The sequence below is a fragment of the Mustela erminea genome, chromosome 19 (genome assembly GCF_009829155.1).
Source record: "Mustela erminea isolate mMusErm1 chromosome 19, mMusErm1.Pri, whole genome shotgun sequence".
Classification (NCBI taxonomy): domain Eukaryota; kingdom Metazoa; phylum Chordata; class Mammalia; order Carnivora; family Mustelidae; genus Mustela; species Mustela erminea.
The window spans coordinates 56,423,331-56,442,731 of NC_045632.1; the positions used below are offsets into that span (position 1 = coordinate 56,423,331).

Sequence of the window (19,401 nt, forward strand, 5' to 3'; positions counted from 1 at the left end):
GCACCTATGGTTGGCGCTTTCAGACGCTCCTGCAGTCGCCACTGACTCTTGGGCTCCAGCAGGGGAAACGCGGAGAGGGAGTCGCTGCTGGAAGGGAGAGACTGGGGGTGCCCCGCCAGCCTGGGTGCAGAGGCCCCGTCTCCTGGAGGAAAGCCAGACAGCTGAGGCCCTGCCCTTCGTCCCGCCCGCCTCCTGCCGCAGCCCAGACTCCTACCTGTAAGGTGTAGCAGCCGCAGGTGCCCGCGCTGGGCACCCAGGAGCAGCGGCCGGGGGCAGCCGGGCCGTGGCGGGGGCAGCAGCTGGGCCCACAGGGGAGCCGAGGGGAGCTCATGGTTCCACTTCAGCATGGGCACCAAGGGGAGGCGCTCGTCCACCAGGTAGAGAGAAAACTGGGGGCCGATAGGAAATGAGAAGCGTGACCGAGGGAGAACCTGACGGAGGGGTCGAGACCGGGCAGGGGAAGGACGTGATGTTGAGACGCTGGGGGGAGGGACAAGGCCAGACCGAAGGACACTACAGTGGGGGTGAGTGGGGCTTGTAGGGGGAGGCTACGCGCAGAGGCGACTGGGACGGGGGGGGGGGGCGTGAGCGAGGGGGAGGAACGCAACTGCGGGGGGGAACAGCAGCCAAGGAAGGTGACGGGGATGGGGACCCGCGTGCGTGTGTGTGTGTGTGCCTGAGTGTGAAGACCGCACACCCCAGACGGCCGTGACCGAGGCAGGAGAAAGCATGTGATGGGACAAGCAGCTCCGCGTGGCTCTCGAGGAGTTCAAGGCCCGGAGCTGTCCCAGCAGCGTGACCGCCCTGATGCCCCTCCCGTCCCCACCAAGTAGCGCCACACGGGGGAAGCTCCCCGGCACATCACTTGGAGTGCCCCACGGCAGTGACTCTCAGGAAAGCCGCAGTCTTGTCAGACTGCTACCAGGCCTTCCCCGAAGCTGTGCAACCCTGGGACCCGTGCTCCGGAGGCGCCAGTTAACAGCCTGGAGTCCTGGCGGGTGGGTGGGGGGCAGCCCCTCGGACCACCTCCCCTTCTCCTGAACACACAGGGAAACTGTGCCACGTAGCACAGACTACTCCCCTGACACCCCGTGCCTTTCCTCCTGCACCGTGGGGCCTCCCCACAAGGCCGTTCCCACCCGTCTGTTAGCACACGCCAGCCACAGACTCCAGAGTCTCCCGATCCCTGTTTAGCCGGAGCTGTCCTCCTGGACACGGTGCGCCGGGCCGCGGGGCAGGTGTGGCTCACCTGCGTGCAGATGAGATGGAGCGTGGGAAGCAGGGGCTCGGGGCCGTGCGCCCCCAGGTACTGGGTCAGCAGGACACGTTCTCCTTTCTGGCACGATGCCTCCGCGCCCCCACGAAAAAGCAACAGACCACAGCCGGGTGGGCCCTGGGGGAGAAACCCAAGTCAGACCTCCCGCAGCTTGGGGCTGTGGCAAGACTCCGACCGGTCCTCGCCCTGGGCGGGAAAGGCTCATGGCCCTGCCCCTCTTCATGCCCTCTGGGGAAGATGCCCGGCCCCGGCCCTGGCCCTCACCATATCTGCTCTGCCCCACGGCTGTGCCTGTGCCGGTCCCCTCCGCTCACCTGAGTGTCAATAATTTTCACTCCTGTGCGGTCCCCCACAGTGAGCACCCGGGGATGAGCAGTGAAGTCTGCCCAGCGCCAGGAAGAACGGTCACAGAACACAAGGGTCTCAGGGTCCTTGTAGACTTGCTGCAGCCTTGGGGAGACAGACCAGCCATGGTGGGGAGATGGGTTGACATGGAGGGGCCCAGGGTCCAGAACACATTACACAGGGAGCACGGGCTGTGGTTCGGGGGTAGCTGTGTGTGGCGGTGGGGGGTTTTCACAGAAAAGGGGCATTACCCGTCCTGGGGGGACCACAGACAGACGGCTCCGGAACGGCTGCAGACAGCCAGCTCCCCGGGCAGGTGCGGGCTGTAGGGCACAAGCAGGATCAGCTGACCGCACCCCCCAACCTTTACCCACACCCAGCTCCGTGCACACCACCCCAGCCGAGCCCCTCACCTGAGGCTGATCCCAGTGGCCCCCTTCCCGACCTGCAGCACCGGGAGAGGGGTGGGCTGCCCCTGCTTACTGACCTTCCACAGGGCGCAGTGGTAGTCAGAGCGGACAGCCAGCAGGGCTGAGGGACGGAGAAGATCAGAGTGAGGGAGCAAGTCAGCAAGGGAGGGAGGCATGGAGGGAGGTGTCCAAAGGACTCACTTTCCCCTTGCACAGTGCGGGTCACCACCTGCCGGACAGGTCCTCGGAGCTGGATGTGGCCAGGGTCCCTGAGAGCCTGAGCATCACCACTTGAGGTCAGACTGACCTCTTGGAAACCTGGGCCTCTGGCTAAGGATAGGTATATGAGCTCTGGTCACTGCAAGTCCCCCAACATCCTGCCAGTCTCCGGGACCAGGCCAAGAGCACCCCCTCCGCCAGAGAGAGCCGCCTCTACCCCGTCATCGCCCCCCTGAGAAAGGATACAGAGCTTGTCTAGAGCACCTCCTGCAGGGTAGACCAACTGTCCCACCTGGGGCGTCCTCCCGGGCACCCAGGCCAAAGCGCCGCCGGTGAACGCGTCGTCCAGGAGCAGCTGCTCCCACCGCACGGCCAGCTCCTCATGCAGCAGCTCCCCCAGGAGGCTGGCCACTGACTTGCCCAGGATGGGGCCCCCGAGGATGGAGAAGCGGCGCTGTCGGTAGCTGAGGAAAGCCCAGGGGCAGCTGGGGACGAGGCAATGGCATGAGGATCAGGTGGCAACAGTGACCGAGAGGAGGAGTAGGTCCCATCCCGAGAGAGGCCAGGCCAGCAGGTGTGCGCGTTTGTTTGTTTGCTTGTTTTTAGTTAACCTAGAATTTCTTCCTTCGGGAAACGATTCCACCCTTTTCCCTGCTGCAAGAGTGGTCCGAGGTCACCCCTGGCCATGGTGATCGGCTCATGGAGGAGCCAGACACTCAGGCCACGCAACCACACCTTTCCCAGGGCTTTGGGTAGTGCCTCAAGAAAAACACTAGCTTCTTCCTTGAAGTCATAAGCCATCTCACTGCCCCTTAGGAATAGTTCGTCCAGGAACTGAGCCAAGCAAAGCCAAGTGAAGGAGAAAAGAAAGGGACAGAGCCCTAGTCATGTTATTCCAACACCTAGATGCAGCCATACCTGCAGCACATAAATCGAATTCCCTCTTCCACTTAGAGTTTGGTGCGAGGAACTGGAGCCCCTGACCACATGGGGCAGAGGAAACAACTGTGAGGGGAACCTGGACCCCCCTGGCTGCTTCCACATCAACCCAGCTAGGCCTCCCAGCCCGTCCTTTCTCACTAGCCACTTGCCCCCAGGGCTGGTGTCCACCGAGGTCCTGGAGTAGGCTCTTCACACTGACCACTGTCTTCTTCTTAGAACGGCTCTGTGTGGAAAGGCCTTGTCAAGCTCGCACATCCAAGGCTACCCAGACCAGAAGTGGGGCGCCCCCTCTCCTGGCTGGGCAGAGGTTACTCACCGGTGCTCCCTCCAGTTTGAAATTCTCCAGCATCAGCTTCCCCAGGGGTGCAAAGACTATGTCCCCATGGTCCCACAGGAAGCGGCTGAGCTGCGGGAAGGGAGGCTGGGTCACCACGCACAGCCCCCGCCACCCAGCACTGCCCACTGTGGGGCTACTCACCTGTTCCGTAACGTCCAGCACGGCTCGGGGCTTCCTTCGGAATGTGAAACCTCCCCGGAAAAGCAGGTCCTGGGCAGTCACCCCAGGGTCCCAGGGATCTGACGGAAGAATGAGGCCGGAGAAGGGGTTTGTTCAGGAACCGGAGAGGGCTCACAGGTGGGGGCAGGTGTCCTAGGTGACTGAAAATCACCAGCAGGGAGGGAAGGCCTCTGTGGGGGAGGCGGGGGACAGAAGGGACTCGGGGAACAGCTTGGAAGGAGCCCCAGGAACCAAGACACTTACCAGGACCAGGAGGCAGCAGAGGAAGGGGCCCGGGGGTCTCTGGCTCCCAGAGCAGCTGCGTGGCCATGTGCGGCGCCCCATTCTGAAGAAACACAAGCCCAAAAGGAACACAGTGAACACAGCCCCAGGCCGGGCGCACACTTTTTTTTTAATTTTTTTTTTTTTTTAAAGATTTCATTTATTTGACAGAGATCACAAGTAGACAGAGAGGCAGGCAGAGAGAGAGGAGGAAGCAGGCTCCCCGCCAAGCAGATGTGGGGCTTGATCCCAGGACCCTGGGATCGTGACCTGAGCCGGAGGCAGAGGCTTTAACCCACGGAGCCACCCAGGCACCCCGGGGCATACACTTTTAAAAATTTTTGTTGTTTTTTAATTTTTTTATTTTAATTTTTAAAATTTTTAAATTCATTTTTATTTTATTTTAATTTTTACTTTAAGTAGGCTCCACGCCCAACATGGGGCTTGAACTCACGACCCTGATGTCAAGAGTTGCATCCTCTACCGACTAAGCCAGCCAGGTGCCTCTTCGTTTACCTTTAATGCGTAAGCACATATCTTACTAACTCATCGGTATAACAATCATCGCCGCTTTACTGGTGAAGAAGTGGAGGCACCAGGAGGCTCGCTCCAGGAAACAGCTGGTTAAGAGAAGGGGCTGGGAGCCTGGGCCAGTTCCTACCTCTGAGCTGCAGCTCCCCCCAGCCCTGTGCCATCACTGGCTGACCCAAGAACCGCCTGATTCTCACATCCACTCAGGAGACCTCATGGTTACTGACTGGGGGGAGCCCACAGGCCACTCTGCTCCCCAGCGCTGGGCTCGTCCAAGACCACTCAGCTCCGACGCTCGGGGGTACAGGAGGCAGCGAGCTGGGCTCCCAGAGGGGACCAAATGGACATTAAACCCTTCTTCATCGGGGACACTCCCCTCTGCCGGGCATCACCCTTAAGCAGCCTGTCTCCAAGTGGGAGCCAGATGGCTTAGGCCTCCAGGGAAAGCCCCTTGTCCCTCGTGTCTGGGGAGGCCTCTCCTCCCCTCCTGTCTCCTCACCACCACTTTCTCCCCACTCTGCTCCGTGAGCCTCCTCTGGGTTTCGGGCAGTGCTCTTGTCACACAGGGTGATGATTTTATCCTTTGGTTGTTTGTCCTACTGGACCTAACCCTAAGTCCCCCAAAGGCAAGGGATGCCTCTGACTCATGCTGGATTTCCGAGGCCTAATGAGGCTCCCCCTTCCCCACGTGCACTGCAGGGGCTCAATAGTGAGCATCTGCTGAGCAAAGGCAGGAAAGGAAAACCGAGGAAGAGGCAGCAGCCTGTGCTCTGGAGAGAGGGGCTCAGCCAGGGCTCTCCCCCGGATCTTCACCTCAGAGTTCTCGGGCAGGGACTCCGGCAGCATCAGGGCGTCTCTCCAGCTACACATGAAGGACAAGTCAGGGACATTACTCAGACCAAGGGGGCCAGCCATGAACAGTGTGGGTCGAAGGGAGCTGGGGAAGTCCATCCTGGAAAACAAGAACCACACAGCACGTCTTCTCAGAGGTTTGAACCTGAGCATGCCTTCCAGGGTTTCTGGGAGAGGAAGAACTGCCCTAACAGGGCTGTATTTTGAATTTTATTTCAGAAAGATAATAAAGAATAAATAAAGACACAGCCTACTGCCAGATATTAATAAGTGCTCAATTAAAACCAACCAGCCAACCAGGAGGCAGGGGATGGTAATGTGATAGGCAGTGGCAGCCAGGGAAAGCCTCGCTCAGGAGGGGGCATTTGGCACAACCTGAACCTAAGGAAGAAAAGAACAGTGCAGACAACTGGAAGGAGGGGTCCTGCCAGAATGAAGAGTAAGTACAAAAGTCCTGGGGCAGAACAGTGTGTGAGAAACAGCTGGGAAGCCAACAGAATGAGGGGGAGCACGGGAGGGAGGAGATGTAGTCAGATCCGTGGTGTGGGGGCGGCTTCTACTGTGGCTCTCAGCTCCACCTGTAGCTACCCTATTACAACCACTGGTGGGGAAATGATGCACCCTCCACCCCAGGCTGCTCTCCCCAAGAGCAACTCAAGTTCCCCCCAAACCAGGACAGAGTCTTCTTCCTCTGCACCAGCAGCTGCCGCAGACGGACGACCTGTTTTATTCGTCTGTTGCCCCTGTTTCGGAGTTCTGGAAACTGAAGCTCAGGGAACAGCAAACCCCCACCAAGGCCAACAGCTTGGTCCCCCACCCAATTCAAAGTCCAAGTTCTGAACCCCTCCGCTGCCATGCATCCACAAGAAAGCAAGCATTAGCATGAGTCTCGGAAACCAAAAATCTCTTTCCCTTGGAACTGCCACTGCATTTTATCAACCTATTCTGATAAATAAACTTATCATTTCATTCCGCACATGCGGGTACTGTCAGCACCGCGCAGGACACCCGTCACACAGTAAAAGCCAGTAAACACTTCTCAAACGGACGAACGTGCAGTAGCTCATGGCCCACCAGCCTCACCCTAACGGCGGCCTCTATGTATAACCTCATCTCTTTGGTGAGACTGGGCGCTCTCCCAGGGCAGGGGCCGTATCTGATTCATTCCTGAGTTCCGAAGTTGGGCGGCTGCCCTCACTCTCTTTGCCAAAACGGAACAGGAGAGGGCGGTGGCACGAACCCAGGAGGCGCTCCGTGAATCCTTCTGCCCCGTCCTGATTGCGGCGCGGGAGCACCCACGGCACCCGGCGGCGGCCGCACCCCCGAGAAACCCACGTGCGCCTGTCTCCAGCTCACCTCCGCCTCCCCCTTGCGCCTGGGCTCCAGTCCCACTGACCTCCTCCGGGACTGCCTCATCGGCAAACCCTCTCTCGGTTCCGAATGGACGCCGGCACCCTTCCCACCCACCTACAAAATCCTACCCATCCTTCAGATTTCCAGACAGCAGGCCTCCCGCGGCTCCTCGCCCCAGCACCTTCGCCTTCCCCCAGAGCCCGCACGGCGGCGTGGGATTCGATGCTGAGAGCCTCCAAACCGCTCCCGCAGTCCCCATGGGGAAGGGGCTTCTTCTCTTCCCAGCACCTCGCTGTTTGCGCCACAGTACCGACCGGGACTTACACATCGAACGGGAAAACCCAGAAGGGAGTGAGCCTCAAACCCAGCCGGGCAGGCAGAGGGCGCCGGTGGAGCTCCCGACCCCCGAAAACCCCTCGACCAAGCAGCCTCTCTTCGCGCCCTCGCCTCCGACCACCGCAGGGGACCCGCGGGGACCGCTGCGGGCCGGGCAGCTGCCGCCACGCTCTGTACTTGTGGGGGCCTCCCGCTGCGTGACGCAGGAGCTGACGACCCACCGTGCAGCTGTGGGGCGACCTGTGCCAACGTCACACAGCGGGGAGCCCGCGGACCCGCGCACACGCCAGGCCCGAGCTCCGCTCCCGGCCCGGGGACTCCCCCTCCCTGCCCTCCCCGCGGCGCGCGCGCTTACGTGGCCCGGGTCCCGCGGTGCTCGTCGGGGACTGGGAATTCCACGGGACGCTCGGCCGACCCACGAGCCACGAGCCACGAGGGAGCGAGCCAACAACACCCCGCCTCCAGGGCAGGGGATGGAACAAGAGGGCAAATTAACGGTCTTCCGGGCAGGACCGGAAGTGCTCCCTCGGAGGTAGGAAGTCCCGCCTCCTAGTGTACCTTCCGCGGGCGTCCTAGAGCGCCACCTCTTGGATGGAGGGGGAATGGGCGTGAAGCCGCTGCCTTGCGCAGTAGGAGTGTATAGTCCCGCGAATTCAAGTCTGCGTGCTCTAAAGGCCTGTCTGACGGATTCAAATCCTATGTCTGCTCAACTTCCTGTTTCTCAGGCCTTTCTTGAGTATTAAACTAATTCATTCAGCAAACACTGAGCACCAATATGAGCTAGGCACTGTATTAGTGAGTAAAAATCCAATTAATTGGCCTCCTATCTTATGAAGCTGGCTTTACAACTAGGGGTACAGGAACCGCTGGAGTGCGAGAGTCTCTCCCAATGGTCAAGCAAGTATAGCTCTAGGCATTGTTTCTCAAATTCTAGCTTTCATTGCATCACCTGCATGGGGTGTAAAAGACTTTCTGGATGGGGTGGGACCTGTTGATTTGTGTTGCTAAATTCCCAGGTGATGCTGAGTGTGCTTGTCAGAAGTACACGCTTTTAGGAACAAATATGCAATCAAAAATTTACCATTATCTTAACCCAATAGCTCTCAAACTCGAGCATGCAACAGAATCCCATGGAGGGCTTTTTAAACTAGTTTGCTGGGACCACTCCCAGAATTTCCTGTTCGGTAGGTCTGGGATGTGAATCAAGAATTTGCATTTCTAATGAGTTCCCAGGGGATACTGATGCTGCTGGCCCAGGCACCCCCACTTTGAGAACTGTTATTTTTAAAAAATCGACTTCCAATTGCACAGCAAAGGAAACAGTTAACAAAACCAAAAGACAACTGACAGAATGGGAGAAGATATTTGCAAATGACATATCAGATAAAGGGCTAGTATCCAAAATCTATAAAGAGCTTATCAAACTCAATACCCAAAGAACAAATAATCCAATCAAGAAATGGGCAGAGGACATGAACAGACATTTCTGCAAAGAAGACATCCAGATGGCCAATAGACACATGAAAAAGTACTCAACATCACTTGGCATCAGGGAAATACAAATCAAAACCACAATGAGATACCACCTTACACCAGTCAGAATGGCTAAAATTAACAGGTCAGGAAATGACAGATGCTGACAAGGATGTGGAGAAAGGGGAACCCTCCTACTCTGTTGTGGGAATGCAAGCTGGAAAACAGCATGGAGGTTCCTCAAAAGTTGAAAATAGAGCTACCAGCAATTGCACTACTGGGATTTACCATAAAGATACAAACTTTGTGATCCGAAGGGGCATGTACACCCAAATGTTCATGGCAGCAATGTCTACAATAGCCAAACTGTGGAAAGAACCTAGATGTCCATCAATAGATGACTGGTTAAAGAAGAGGTGGTATATATACACAATGGAATACTATGCAGCCATCAAAAGAAATGAAACTGCCATTGGCAACAACGTGGATGGAACTAGAGGGTATTATGCTTAGCAAAATAAGTCAACTGGAGAAAGACAACTATCATAGGATCTCCCTGATATGAGGAAGTGGAGATGCAACATGGGGGGTTTGGGGGGTAGGAAAAGAATAAATGAAACAAGATGGGATTGGGAGGGAGACAAACCATAAGAGACTCTTAATCTCACAAAACAAACTGAGGGTTGCCGGGGGGAAGGGGATAGGGAGGGAGAGGGTGGTTGGTTATGGACATTGGGGAGGGTATGTGCGATGGTGAGTGCTGTGAACCTGGCGATTCACAGACCTGTACCACTGGGGCTAATAATACATTATATGTTTATTTTAAAAATTTAAAAAAAATTTTTTTAAATCGATTTCCAAATTCACAGCATCCTTCTGTACAGTTTTTAATCTGGGAGGTGTTTGAGATCAGACACTTGCCTTTCCACACTGTGGAGTACTGCCTGAGCGGGGTGCTACAGGAGAGAGTCCCCATTAGACTGAGAAAAGTGGGTTCAATAAGAAGTAGTGATGGAAGGATGCAGAAGGGGGCCTTTTGGGAGCTGACAAGACTGCGTTCATCTCAGTGCTGGTTACGTGGATATGTTCAGGGTGTGAAAATTCACCAAATGATCTGTACACTTTTCTGTACATGAGGTATATTTCAGTAAAGCGGTTTTTAAAAAAAAATCTGATGCTTTATCACACTGAAACTTCCCAATGCACCTTCTCCATTGTCTTACAATGTAGAAGTCACTCTATGAGGTCAGGAATTCTTCTGGGCTGGTCACTGCCATACCCCCAAAACACCTGGGAGAGTGGATGCTTGGTAAGTACTAGAGTTATTGGAAGGGAATTATTGGAATGAAATGAGATGGTTCTTCTGAGAAAATGCCAACACTTTTATTTAAACTGAAAAAAATGAACTCAGACTGTTTTTGATAGACACTAATTCTGTTTTAGCCAATTCGTTTGATTAGAAGGGTAGGCTTTGCCAATGAGGTCATTTGGAGAGTGTTTTTCATAAATGGAATAAGTGGAGCTTGCATCTCCACGGTTTTGGTGGAAACACATTGGAAAGATGATTGTAATACATAATAAACTAGAAATTGCTGCTTTTGTAACTATTTAAACTTAAACTAAAAACTTGGGGATGTATAGTTTTTCAAAATTGTTTTGAGGTTATATATACCAAAAAAATGAAAGCCATTTATATTAGCCATTTATATTATTTTAAAAAAATGAAAACCATCTGCTGTAACAGATTTCCAGGAACCCAGTGGCCTAAGACAACATAATATTGTGGGTGCTTGGGTGGCTCAGGTCACCATCTCAGGCTCTGCACACAGCGGGAAGTCTGCTTGAGACTCTCTCTCTCCCTCTACCCAACCGCCCTACTCTCTGTCTCTGAAATCAATAAATCTTAAAAACAACAACAACAACAACAATGTAATACTGTACAGATTTAGAGGTCAGAAGCCTGAAAATGGGTCTCACTGAGCTAAAACTGAGATTTTAGCAGAGCTATGTTTCTTTCTGTAGGTTCCTCGGAGAATCTACCTTCTTGTCTTTTCTGTCTTCTGAAAGCTGCCTGCATTCCTTGACTCATAGCACCCCTCCATCTTCACAGCAACAACGGCCAGTTGAGTCTCAAGATGCCAGCTTTCTGATTCTGCCTTTGTCTCCCTCTTCCCTATTTAGGGACCCTGGCAATTGATTACCCTAAAGCAGTCTCCCTCTTTTTTTAAAAAAGATTTTACTTTTAAGTAATCTCTGCACCCAACGTGGGGCTTGAACTCACAACCCTGAGATCTTGAGTCACGTTCTGCACGTACAGAGTCAGCCAGGTGCCCCCAGTCTTCCTATCCTAAACTCAGCTGATTAGAAACCTTAGTTCCTTTGATAACCATAACGCTCCTCTGGGCATATGATGTAACATGATCCTAGGCAGTGGGAAGGAGGACACGGACATCTTTGGTGGACTGTTATTTTACCTATCGCCCCACTATTCTGTATCCCCCTTAGGACATACCCACCTCGCTTCTGCATTGCGAGGCCAATTCCATTTCTTCCCATCTTCTTTCCTTTCCCTAAACAAGCTCTTTATTTTTAAATTGATGTACACTTACCGTGCAGTAAACCGCACAAGTCTGAAGTGTCCAGCTTATCAAGTTTTTACATACATGTACCGCCCAATAACCACTACCCAGATCAAGACAGAGGACATTTCTGCCACTTGAGAATTCCCTGGTGCTACTTCCTAGTCAACACCCCCTTCAAGTGGTAACCATGACTCTTTTATCCTCATAGATTAATTTTGCCAGCTCAAGGAATGTCTATCAACGTAATCATGGGGAAGATGCCCTCTTCAGCCTGGTTCCTTTCGCTCAAATGCCTGGGAGATTCACCCAGGTTTTGAATTTAACAGTAGTTCCTTGCTGTGGGGTTACAGTCTCTGGTAGGACTCTTCCCCGCTTGTCCATGCAGTTGCCTGTGGGGGACGCTTCCGAGCTCAGTAACGCTGTCCGTGTCTCTTCGTGGTGGTAAGCAGCTGCGTTCCACTTCTGAGCACCTGCCGAGACGCCCCTCTGCCCGCGGAGGCCTGCTTCCACTCTCTGAGCTCTCCCCGAAACCAGAACTGTTCTCCCCGATGCCATTCCTCGAAACGTCCGAGAAGGTGACTGCACCCTGCCCCGCTCTTCCCAAGTCGGATATTCCTGGTCCCCCCCGCCTGCTCCGATCAGGCCACGCTTCCTGGGGAGCGTCGTCGGACCCGAAGGCAGCGATCGCCAGCGGCGGCGGCGGCAGCAACAGCGACAAACCTCACGGACTGTGCATGGAGGAACGGGTCGAATTTTCCCCGGCGCCGGCTCCTGTAGGACTCCGTGAGAGCTGTGGCCCCTTGAGACCCTTGCGTACTGCATCGTAACAGGCCATAACGTGACTGTCTCCACCCCTAACCTCCTCCTCTTGTTTTTTCCCCTTCGTCCCTCGTCCCTCATCTTCAAGAACTGCCGTTTTGTGGGGTTTCCTATAAACAACTTAAAATGCCTGCTGAACAACCACCAAACCGGGCGGGGGGCTGCTAAACGGATAATGTGGGCTTCGGGGAGGCCTGCAGTGGACACTTCTTAAATGTAGATCCTGAAGGTGCTGTGGGGCCGCTTCGGTCGAGAACACCCGCCTGGATCGGCCGCAGACATTCCCCGCACGCCATGCCGCCCCCCGCCCCTAGCTTAGCGGTTGCGGCTGGGCTGGTAGGATGGGCGCACTCTGGGGCGGCCCGGGGCGCGGACAAGGCAGCCAGACCCGCACCCCCAGCCCCCTTCCCAGGTCTTCCTCGCCAGGACCACCAGCCCGGAGAACCCGGACATGGGAGCGGCCGCCTTTCTCCCCAACCCACTTCCTGGCCTGAAACCCGCACCCCGGAAGTGGGGGTTAGCCAGGAGCCCGCCCAATCTGCGCTCCACCTCCCGGCAGCCGCCACTCAGGAAACTGGCCTTCCAATTGGCTGGGCAGAGTGTCCAACCTAGCTCTGCAGGCTTTCATTGGCCAGCAGTGAAGGAGAGGAGGAGCTTGTCTTGCTCTGGCCGCTGAGCCACGTGCTCCTCGCGCAGAGCCGCACGCACGGGCACGTGTAAAAGGGCGCAGGCATCGTGAGATTGGTCCCGCGGTCCTTTCTGGTCCCCGGGTCCGGCCATGGCTTCGGCAACCAGCACCGCCTCAGGCACCGAGGACGGTGGCCGCAGGAAGCCCCGTCTGGCGGCGTCGTTGCAAATCAACCCCAGGCCCAGGCCCTGGCGGCCCACGGCCAGCCTGGGCCAAGATCCCTGGGAGCCCGCTGTCACCCCCAGCGCGGAGAACGACGAGGGGGGCGGGCAGCCTCAGGCCTCGGCAGCAGGGGACGGTGGGCCCGGGGAGGGGGCCGGACTCGGGGATCTGGGGGCAGCCCGGGCCCGGGAAGAGTTGGGGGGACAGATGGGGACGTCCCCGAGGGTCTCTGTCCCGCCTGCAGGGCCTGCCGGGGACCTCCCGACGGCGGCCAGGCAGCTGGGCCTGCCGCTCAAGGACCCGCCGCAGGGCCAGGCCGTGGCCTCGCTCGCGCAGTATGCAGCCAGCCTGGGCGTCTCCCTGATCTTCCGAGAGGACCAGACAGCAGGTGAGGCCCGGTGGCCTGGGACAGCGGGGCTCCCTGGGATAACCTCGGATGAAGTCGGAGGGACCGTGAGCAGGGCCTGAGCCGGGAGCCGAGGCCGACCTGCTGGGAGCCGCCCGGTGCCATCGGACCGGAGAGGCCACAGCAAGGGGCGGGATAGCCCCTCTGAAGCTTGGAGAGGTTAAGTACCCACCCCTTCAGCGCGGGGATTTTTTGAAAGCCAATTATATGCAATTAGAGTTTCCATGCCAACACCGGAGCGACCCTAGTGAAGGCCAGCTCCTGACCGATAGACCTCCCAAGCACGGTTTGGTAATGGCAGCAGCGCGAGGAGAGGTGACCGCTAGCATGTCCTCTCCTCTTCCTCCGTGTGTCCCCCGACCTCTCACTCAGACACACACAGCCGTGGCCCAGGTCCCACATTCCGGTTCCCAACCTTAAAGCAGAGCATTCCCAGTTTCTAAGGAGATAAGAGACTCTGTCCAGCTTCGGGGCACCTTGGTAAGATTGCCTAGTAGAACCCGAAATGAAGAGCTCAAAAAAAGGGACTGTATTAAAAATGGACCTGGAACATGTTATTTTTGGTTTTTAAAGATTTTTATTTATTTATTTGACAGAGACAGAGATCACAGGTAGGCAGAAAGGCAGGCAGAGAGGGAGAGGGGGAAGCAGGCTCCCTGCTGAGCAGAGAGCCCGATGTGGGGACCCTGGGATCATGACCTGAGCCGAAAGCAGAGGCTTTAACCCACTGAGCCACCCAGGTGCCCAGACCTGGAACACGTTTTAATCAGGGACGGTAAGACAGCAGGCACGGAGAGGATTGTCATGGTGGAAGAATTAAGGACAGATCCCTAGGAACAGGTGGCACGGCTCACCACAGAGGGTCACAGGGGACAGAACCGGGATTGGCCGGGAGGCAGAAGGGCGAGTAGAGAACAATGCAGCGCCTTTGTTGGGGTTTCTGGGGAAGGAATGGTTGAGGCAGGCAGGTATGCTGGGTAAGCTTATGATTGTGTAAGATGAGGCATTGAGTACGTTTTGGTGTTAGGAGGGAGTCCCTACTTGCCCAGTACCTGCCTTGCAGTGATCTAGGATTGATGGTCTGGATTGGTTGGTTTCTTTTCCTATTTTAAGATTTATTATTATTATTTTTTCTATTTGAGAGTAAGCTTATGCACAAGCAGGGTGAGGGGTAGAGGGAGAGGGGAAGCAGACTGCCCCACTGAGCTCGGAGCCCAATGAAGGACTCAGTCACATGACCCAGAAACCGAGTCCTGAGCCAAACTCAAGAGCTGGACAGTCAACCAACAGAGCCACCTGGGTGCCCCTGGACTGGTTGGTTTCTAAACCAAAGGTGTGTTGGCGGGGCACCTGGGTGGCTCAGTTGGTTGGGCATCTGCTCTCAGCTCAGGTCATGATCCCAGGGTCCTGGGATGGAACTCTGCATAGGGCTCCCTGCTCAGCAGGGAGTCTGTTTCTACCCTTCCCTCTGTCCCTCCCCCCAGCTCTAGGATGAGCTGTTCTGTAGCTGCACGTGTCTCTAATCTTCTGTCACGTGACACAGTTCCTTGGCCCACCTTTTTATGCAGGACACTGATGTTCTTGGAGAGTAAAGGCTGGTGGTTTTGTAGAAAGCCCCTCCACTTGGGTTTATTTCCGTGGGACTCGGTTCAGATTATGATTTGGGGCAGGAAGCGTGCTCAGTAACCTCGCATCCTTGGCTGCACCCCCCGGAGGCCTGGGATCTGTCTGTCCTGCCACTGGCGGTGTTAGCTAGGAGGCCCTCGGGAGTAGGGGGCCGCCCCGCAGGGGTCTTCATGCTCCCCTCTGTGGTGAATCTGGCACCAGGGACTTCCCTGATGGTCCTGCACCTGCTCGTTGGCATTCTGGTGCTGGCGAGGAGTGCTGAGATGCTGGCTCCCTTCTCAAAGGGCAATCCTTTTGGGAGACACTTAGCAGTGAGTCCAGCGGAGAGCCACGAACCAAAATAGGCTCACACACTTTCACCGAGTAATCCCAGTTCCGGGGTTTTCTTCTGCTCCGTGTCAAAGCCATACTGGACACGAGAGCATTTGGTCGATGAACCTTTCAACCAAGGAGAGTCACAGAGCCGTGTGTGCTGGGAGGGGAGGGTTCTCTGGACTCTGGCCATAAGCATCTTTGCTCTTGACGTCTTTGCCACGAGCTTTTCACCTGGTAACTCATGGCCATAAGGCAGTTTTGCCATGAAAGATTTAAAAAACGGATTGACAGTTTTGTGGGACAGTTTCGTTTCATCAAATTGGTTGCCAGTTGGGTTTCATTTGTCCACTGACACAGAATTCCCATTTTAATATTGTATGAGTCGCAGCCCTCCCGGAGGTCCATGCAGAGTCTGAAGCCCCGTTTCCCAGGGAATTCTGGACTGTCCACACAAGGGGGACAATTTGCCCGAGGTAATGACAGTGTAGATGCTCCCACAACACGGTGCTCTAGAGCTCTGTCCCAAATATGCAGTTCCGTATTCGGAAACTGATTCCTTTCTTAACAGAGAAAGAAATTTTAGTGAAAAAAAGCAAAAGTGCAGTCAAGCAAGGAGATGTGTAAGACCGTGTGTGAACCGAGAGGGTCTGAAGACAAGACCTCCGGTCCAGTCCACAAAATGAAGGTCCTTCGTTGTGCCGCATTGCCACGAAGCCACACTACACGTTTTGATACGCTTTCAAGCATTTTGTATTTTGTGGTCATCATTTTAACTTTGTCATTTATTTTTCACGTGTCATTATGTCCTTTCTGATGAATATCCTTCTGGTTTCTTCTGATTTTCTTTTATGGCGAAATTGCCCGATGGCCCACCGTAGTTCGGCGGTGCGAGTAGGGGTGGGGTCAGAAGAAGCAGTCTGAGAGGGGCTGGGGCTCAGGGGGCCCCCTGACGGGGACAGAGTGCGGGGCGCTGCTTCAGGGCCCCTCTGTCCACAGACCCATGCCTTCCCTTCTCTGTGCACGCCGAGCTGGATGGGCTGCTCTGCCCCGCGGGCAATGCCGGCAGCAAGTCCGAGGCCAGGCAGCAGGCGGCGCTCTCTGCCCTCCACTACATCCAGAGTCAGCTGGGGAGCCCAGGTAAGCCGGAAAGGTGACCCAAGTGGGAGCGCGTGCAGGGTTGGGTTGTCGCAGAGACCATCTGGTCCTCAGGACCTCGCCTGCGGGGAGCTGGGGAGGGGGTGCTGTGAGCTGACCGCTGTCCACCCCAGGGGTTGCAGGGAGTGCTGGAGGGGCAGCCCAGCAATTTGGAGTTGCTGGAAGATGATTCCTCCCGCCATTCCCACCAAGGAAACTTCTTGGCTTCCAGAAGGACAAAGGACAGGCAGGCAGGCCGGCCCTAGTATGCATGATAACCGATCCCCTTGTCTTTGTTCCAGAGTCTCCAAAGACCCCCAGCAAGCCTCCAGTCGCCCCTCTGAGTGTAGGTAGGTGGGCCCCTGTTGTCCCAAGCCCTGGGGTGAAGGGAGGGGCACAGTCTACAGGGTACCCACCTCCGCCCTCTCTCCACTGTGCAGAGAACATCCTGACCCATGAGCAGCGCTGTGCGGCCGTGGTCAGCGCTGGCTTTGACCGTCTGGTGGACCAGACCTCACCGTACAGGGCCTGTAAAGGGACCGTGGCTGCCATCATCTTGGAGAGAGGTAGGGCTTGCCCGGCCCCCACTTCGGGATCCCTCCCACGCCCCCCTCTACACCATGGACCCCTGGCCTTTTCCGGCATGGCTCTGCCCCCCTTCCCTTACAGAGGTCCCAGGTGCCAGGGGCCATGCCAAGGAGATCTATGAGCTGGTGGCACTGGGCACAGGCAGCAGTAGCTGTGCCCGCTGGCTAGACTTCTCCGGGCGGCAGCTCCACGACTGCCACGGGCTGGTCGTGGCCCGCAGGGCGCTGCTCAGGTGAGGGGTGGGCCGGGGTGGGCACTTGGCTGCAGGCCTTGGCGGGCACACAGGACCCCGCAGTCCGAACCGCTCCTCCGCCTGCCTCCCCCCCACCCCCCAGGTTCTTGTTCCGCCAGCTCCTGTTGGTGACCCAGGGTGGCCCCAAGGGCAAGGAACGGTCGGTGCTGACCCCCCAGCCTGGGTCTGGGCCCCCCTTTGCCCTCAAGCCCCGGATCTTCCTGCATCTCTATGTCAGCAACACCCCCCAGGGAGCTGCTCATGATGTCTAGTACGTGGGGGGCCCTGGTGGGACAGGCGGTGCGGGGGTGCCAGAAGAGCAGCCCTCATTCCGTGGGGGGCCCTGGTGGGACAGGCGGTATGGGGGTGCCAGAAGAGCAGCCCTCATTCTCGCGTCCTGGGCCTTTGCTCCCTCTGCCACCTCTGCAGCCTCCCACCGAGCTCCGAGGGCAGCCTCCTGCAGAGCCCGCCCTCCCGCCTGCAGGCCCATGTCCGTGGGGAGCTGAAGCCTGTGTGCTACGTGGCCCCCGCGCTCCGGGACACCCACGTGGGCTGCCTCTCGGCCAGTGACAAGCTGGCTCGCTGGGCTGTGCTGGGCCTGGGTGGTGCCCTCCTCGCCCACTTTCTGCCTCCCCTCTATGCCACCAGCCTGGTCCTGGGTGAGGGCCCTGCGGGGCTGGGGGGGCGGGTGGAAGGTGGCGTCCACGGGGGGTTATGGGACAGGGCGGTGGTAACTGAGACCTTTTCTTGTGCTCCTCTGCTCCCCCCCAGCCGACCCCTGCCATGACCCCCCAACTCTGAACAGGGCCATCCACACTCGGCCCAACCTAGACAGGGGGCCCTGCCTGCCAGCCCCCTACGCCCGTACCACGTTGCACCTGTTTGCGGGGCCCGCTGTGGCCCCCTTGGATCCTACCCCCAACACCTGCCATGGCCTGAGCCTCAACTGGAGCCTGGGGGACACCGATGTCGAGGTCGTGGACGTGGCCACTGGGCGTGTGAAGGCTGAGTAAGAAAGGCCCGTGGGTGGCATGCTGGTGAGGGGCCCGTGTCTCCCTGCCCACGGGTCAGAAGCCTGCATCGGGAGACCAGCTTGGGTTCTCATCCTAGCTCTGGGACCTGGGACCTGGGCTGGGGCTTCTGTCACCCACCCTCTGACACCCATGACCCCCCCCCCCCAACAAAACTGAACAGCGAGAAGGGAGATGGCGTGAGCAGTGTGGTGTGGTCTGTTAGCTCGGTCTCCAGGCTCCTCTCTCCATCTCCAGTGCCGGCCTCGGGCCCCCCTCCCGCCTCTGCAAGGCAGCCTTTCTCCGGGCCTTCCGCCAGGCTGCCAAAGCTCTTGGGATGTCCCACCTCCTGGCCTTGAAGACCTACGAGGCAGCCAAGGTCAGCGCCTTGCCTCCCCTGCAGCCCGCTCTGTCCTGCACCTGCAGCAAGCACGCGCTCACCGCCTTCCTCCCGTCCTGTCCTAGGCCGGACCCTGCCAGGATGCTCGCAGGCAGCTGTCCCTCCTCCTGGACCAGCAGGGCCTGGGGGCTTGGCCCTCGAAACCACTGGTGGGCAAATTCAGAGGCTGAAACCCATCTCCTGGGCCGAGCTGGATCCTGCGGAAGGAGGGTCGCTTCTGGAGAGGGGTGGGGAGGCACGTGGGGAGATGGGAGATGCACAGGGTCAAGTTGGGGTTGCGGGGAGGGGCCTACGTGGTGGGGGTAGGGGCTGTTGCATATTCAGACTGAAATAAAGAGCAGTTTTTGGTGCTTCTGCATGTCTTTGGCTCTTAGTTGGGGGGGTGGGGACCTGCAGCCTTCTGTAGAAGGGTTCAGGAGTGGGGCAGCTCCATCTAGCCAGCAGAGTGGTGACCCACGGAGTCGGAGAGGATGGCAGGTTTTTCTAGGAAGGTAGCCCCAAAAAGTTCTTGGCAAAAAATAACTGTTCTGGGCACAGAGCTTTCTAGGGGAAAAAGCAAAATGTCTTATCACACAGATCCACTCATCTTTGGGGGAGGACCCAGGTGGCGGCCTCATTGGCCCCGGCTGGAAAATCCCTGGTGGACCAGTTGAGACTGTCTTTCTGGGAACCCTGAAACTGCAGTTAGATTATGTATTAAACCCTGGTTTGGGAACTCAGTCCAAACGACACCATTTGGGGAGTGTGCTTTTTTTAAAAACAGAATTACTTTATTGTGTCACTGGCCACGCTGTGAGGGTGTGGCCCTCTGTGTCCTGGGGCTGGGCTGCACAGTGAGTGTGGGAGCATCCTTCTTGGGTGTGATGGGGGCTTTTACCCAAGGCAAAAGACAAATTATTACACTTCCTTACTTCTACAGCCCAC

The 19,401-nt window shown here is 56.8% G+C and overlaps 2 protein-coding genes across 7 annotated transcripts in view; one reads left to right on the plus strand and one right to left on the minus strand.

Annotated features, from left to right (window-relative positions):
• TAF1C (TATA-box binding protein associated factor, RNA polymerase I subunit C) overlaps nucleotides 1–7,558 on the minus strand; it is a 9,430-nt gene extending 1,872 nt beyond the window's left edge. Inside the window, exons 1-14 of one of the 5 annotated variants that reach the window (XM_032325883.1) lie at nucleotides 7,398–7,558; nucleotides 5,315–5,453; nucleotides 3,953–4,034; nucleotides 3,671–3,768; nucleotides 3,509–3,598; nucleotides 3,342–3,415; nucleotides 2,497–2,735; nucleotides 2,233–2,349; nucleotides 2,035–2,152; nucleotides 1,873–1,944; nucleotides 1,591–1,726; nucleotides 1,250–1,393; nucleotides 215–389; nucleotides 5–139 (exon numbers count right to left, since the gene is read on the minus strand). In XM_032325883.1, the coding sequence (XP_032181774.1) occupies nucleotides 5–139; nucleotides 215–389; nucleotides 1,250–1,393; nucleotides 1,591–1,726; nucleotides 1,873–1,944; nucleotides 2,035–2,152; nucleotides 2,233–2,349; nucleotides 2,497–2,735; nucleotides 3,342–3,415; nucleotides 3,509–3,598; nucleotides 3,671–3,768; nucleotides 3,953–4,034; nucleotides 5,315–5,452 (1,618 nt within the window). In that variant the 5' untranslated portion in view covers nucleotide 5,453; nucleotides 7,398–7,558. Of the gene's footprint in view, nucleotides 1–4; nucleotides 143–214; nucleotides 390–1,249; nucleotides 1,394–1,590; nucleotides 1,727–1,872; nucleotides 1,945–2,034; nucleotides 2,350–2,496; nucleotides 2,736–3,330; nucleotides 3,416–3,508; nucleotides 3,599–3,670; nucleotides 3,769–3,952; nucleotides 4,035–5,314; nucleotides 5,454–7,397 lie in introns of those variants that run through there. The other 4 variants (XM_032325882.1, XM_032325881.1, XM_032325880.1 and 1 more) reach the window with 4 other exon arrangements.
• Nucleotides 7,559–12,625: 5,067 nt separating this feature from the next.
• On the plus strand, nucleotides 12,626–18,818 carry ADAD2 (adenosine deaminase domain containing 2). 2 transcript variants are annotated; one of them, XM_032325223.1, is made up of 11 exons: nucleotides 12,626–12,902; nucleotides 13,011–13,154; nucleotides 16,110–16,250; nucleotides 16,550–16,597; nucleotides 16,688–16,813; nucleotides 16,917–17,067; nucleotides 17,171–17,338; nucleotides 17,497–17,726; nucleotides 17,839–18,076; nucleotides 18,336–18,456; nucleotides 18,543–18,818. In XM_032325223.1, exons 1-11 carry the CDS (start codon nucleotides 12,695–12,697, stop codon nucleotides 18,645–18,647), a joined length of 1,680 nt encoding a protein of 559 aa, XP_032181114.1. In that variant the 5' UTR covers nucleotides 12,626–12,694; the 3' UTR covers nucleotides 18,648–18,818. The 2 variants fall into 2 exon arrangements, with proteins under 2 accessions (XP_032181114.1, XP_032181113.1); XM_032325222.1 differs by having other exon boundaries at nucleotides 12,626–13,154.
• Nucleotides 18,819–19,401: the final 583 nt, after the last annotated feature.

Bases quoted from the DNA above. Each gene is read 5' to 3' on its own strand.
- ADAD2 (XM_032325222.1), top strand. From the start codon at position 12,695: ATGGCTTCGGCAACCAGCACCGCCTCAGGCACCGAGGACGGTGGCCGC. The intron at 16,814-16,916 runs GTAGGGCTTGCC...CTTCCCTTACAG, and splicing joins TGCCATCATCTTGGAGAGAG to AGGTCCCAGGTGCCAGGGGC. The intron at 17,068-17,170 runs GTGAGGGGTGGG...CCCACCCCCCAG, and splicing joins GCCCGCAGGGCGCTGCTCAG to GTTCTTGTTCCGCCAGCTCC.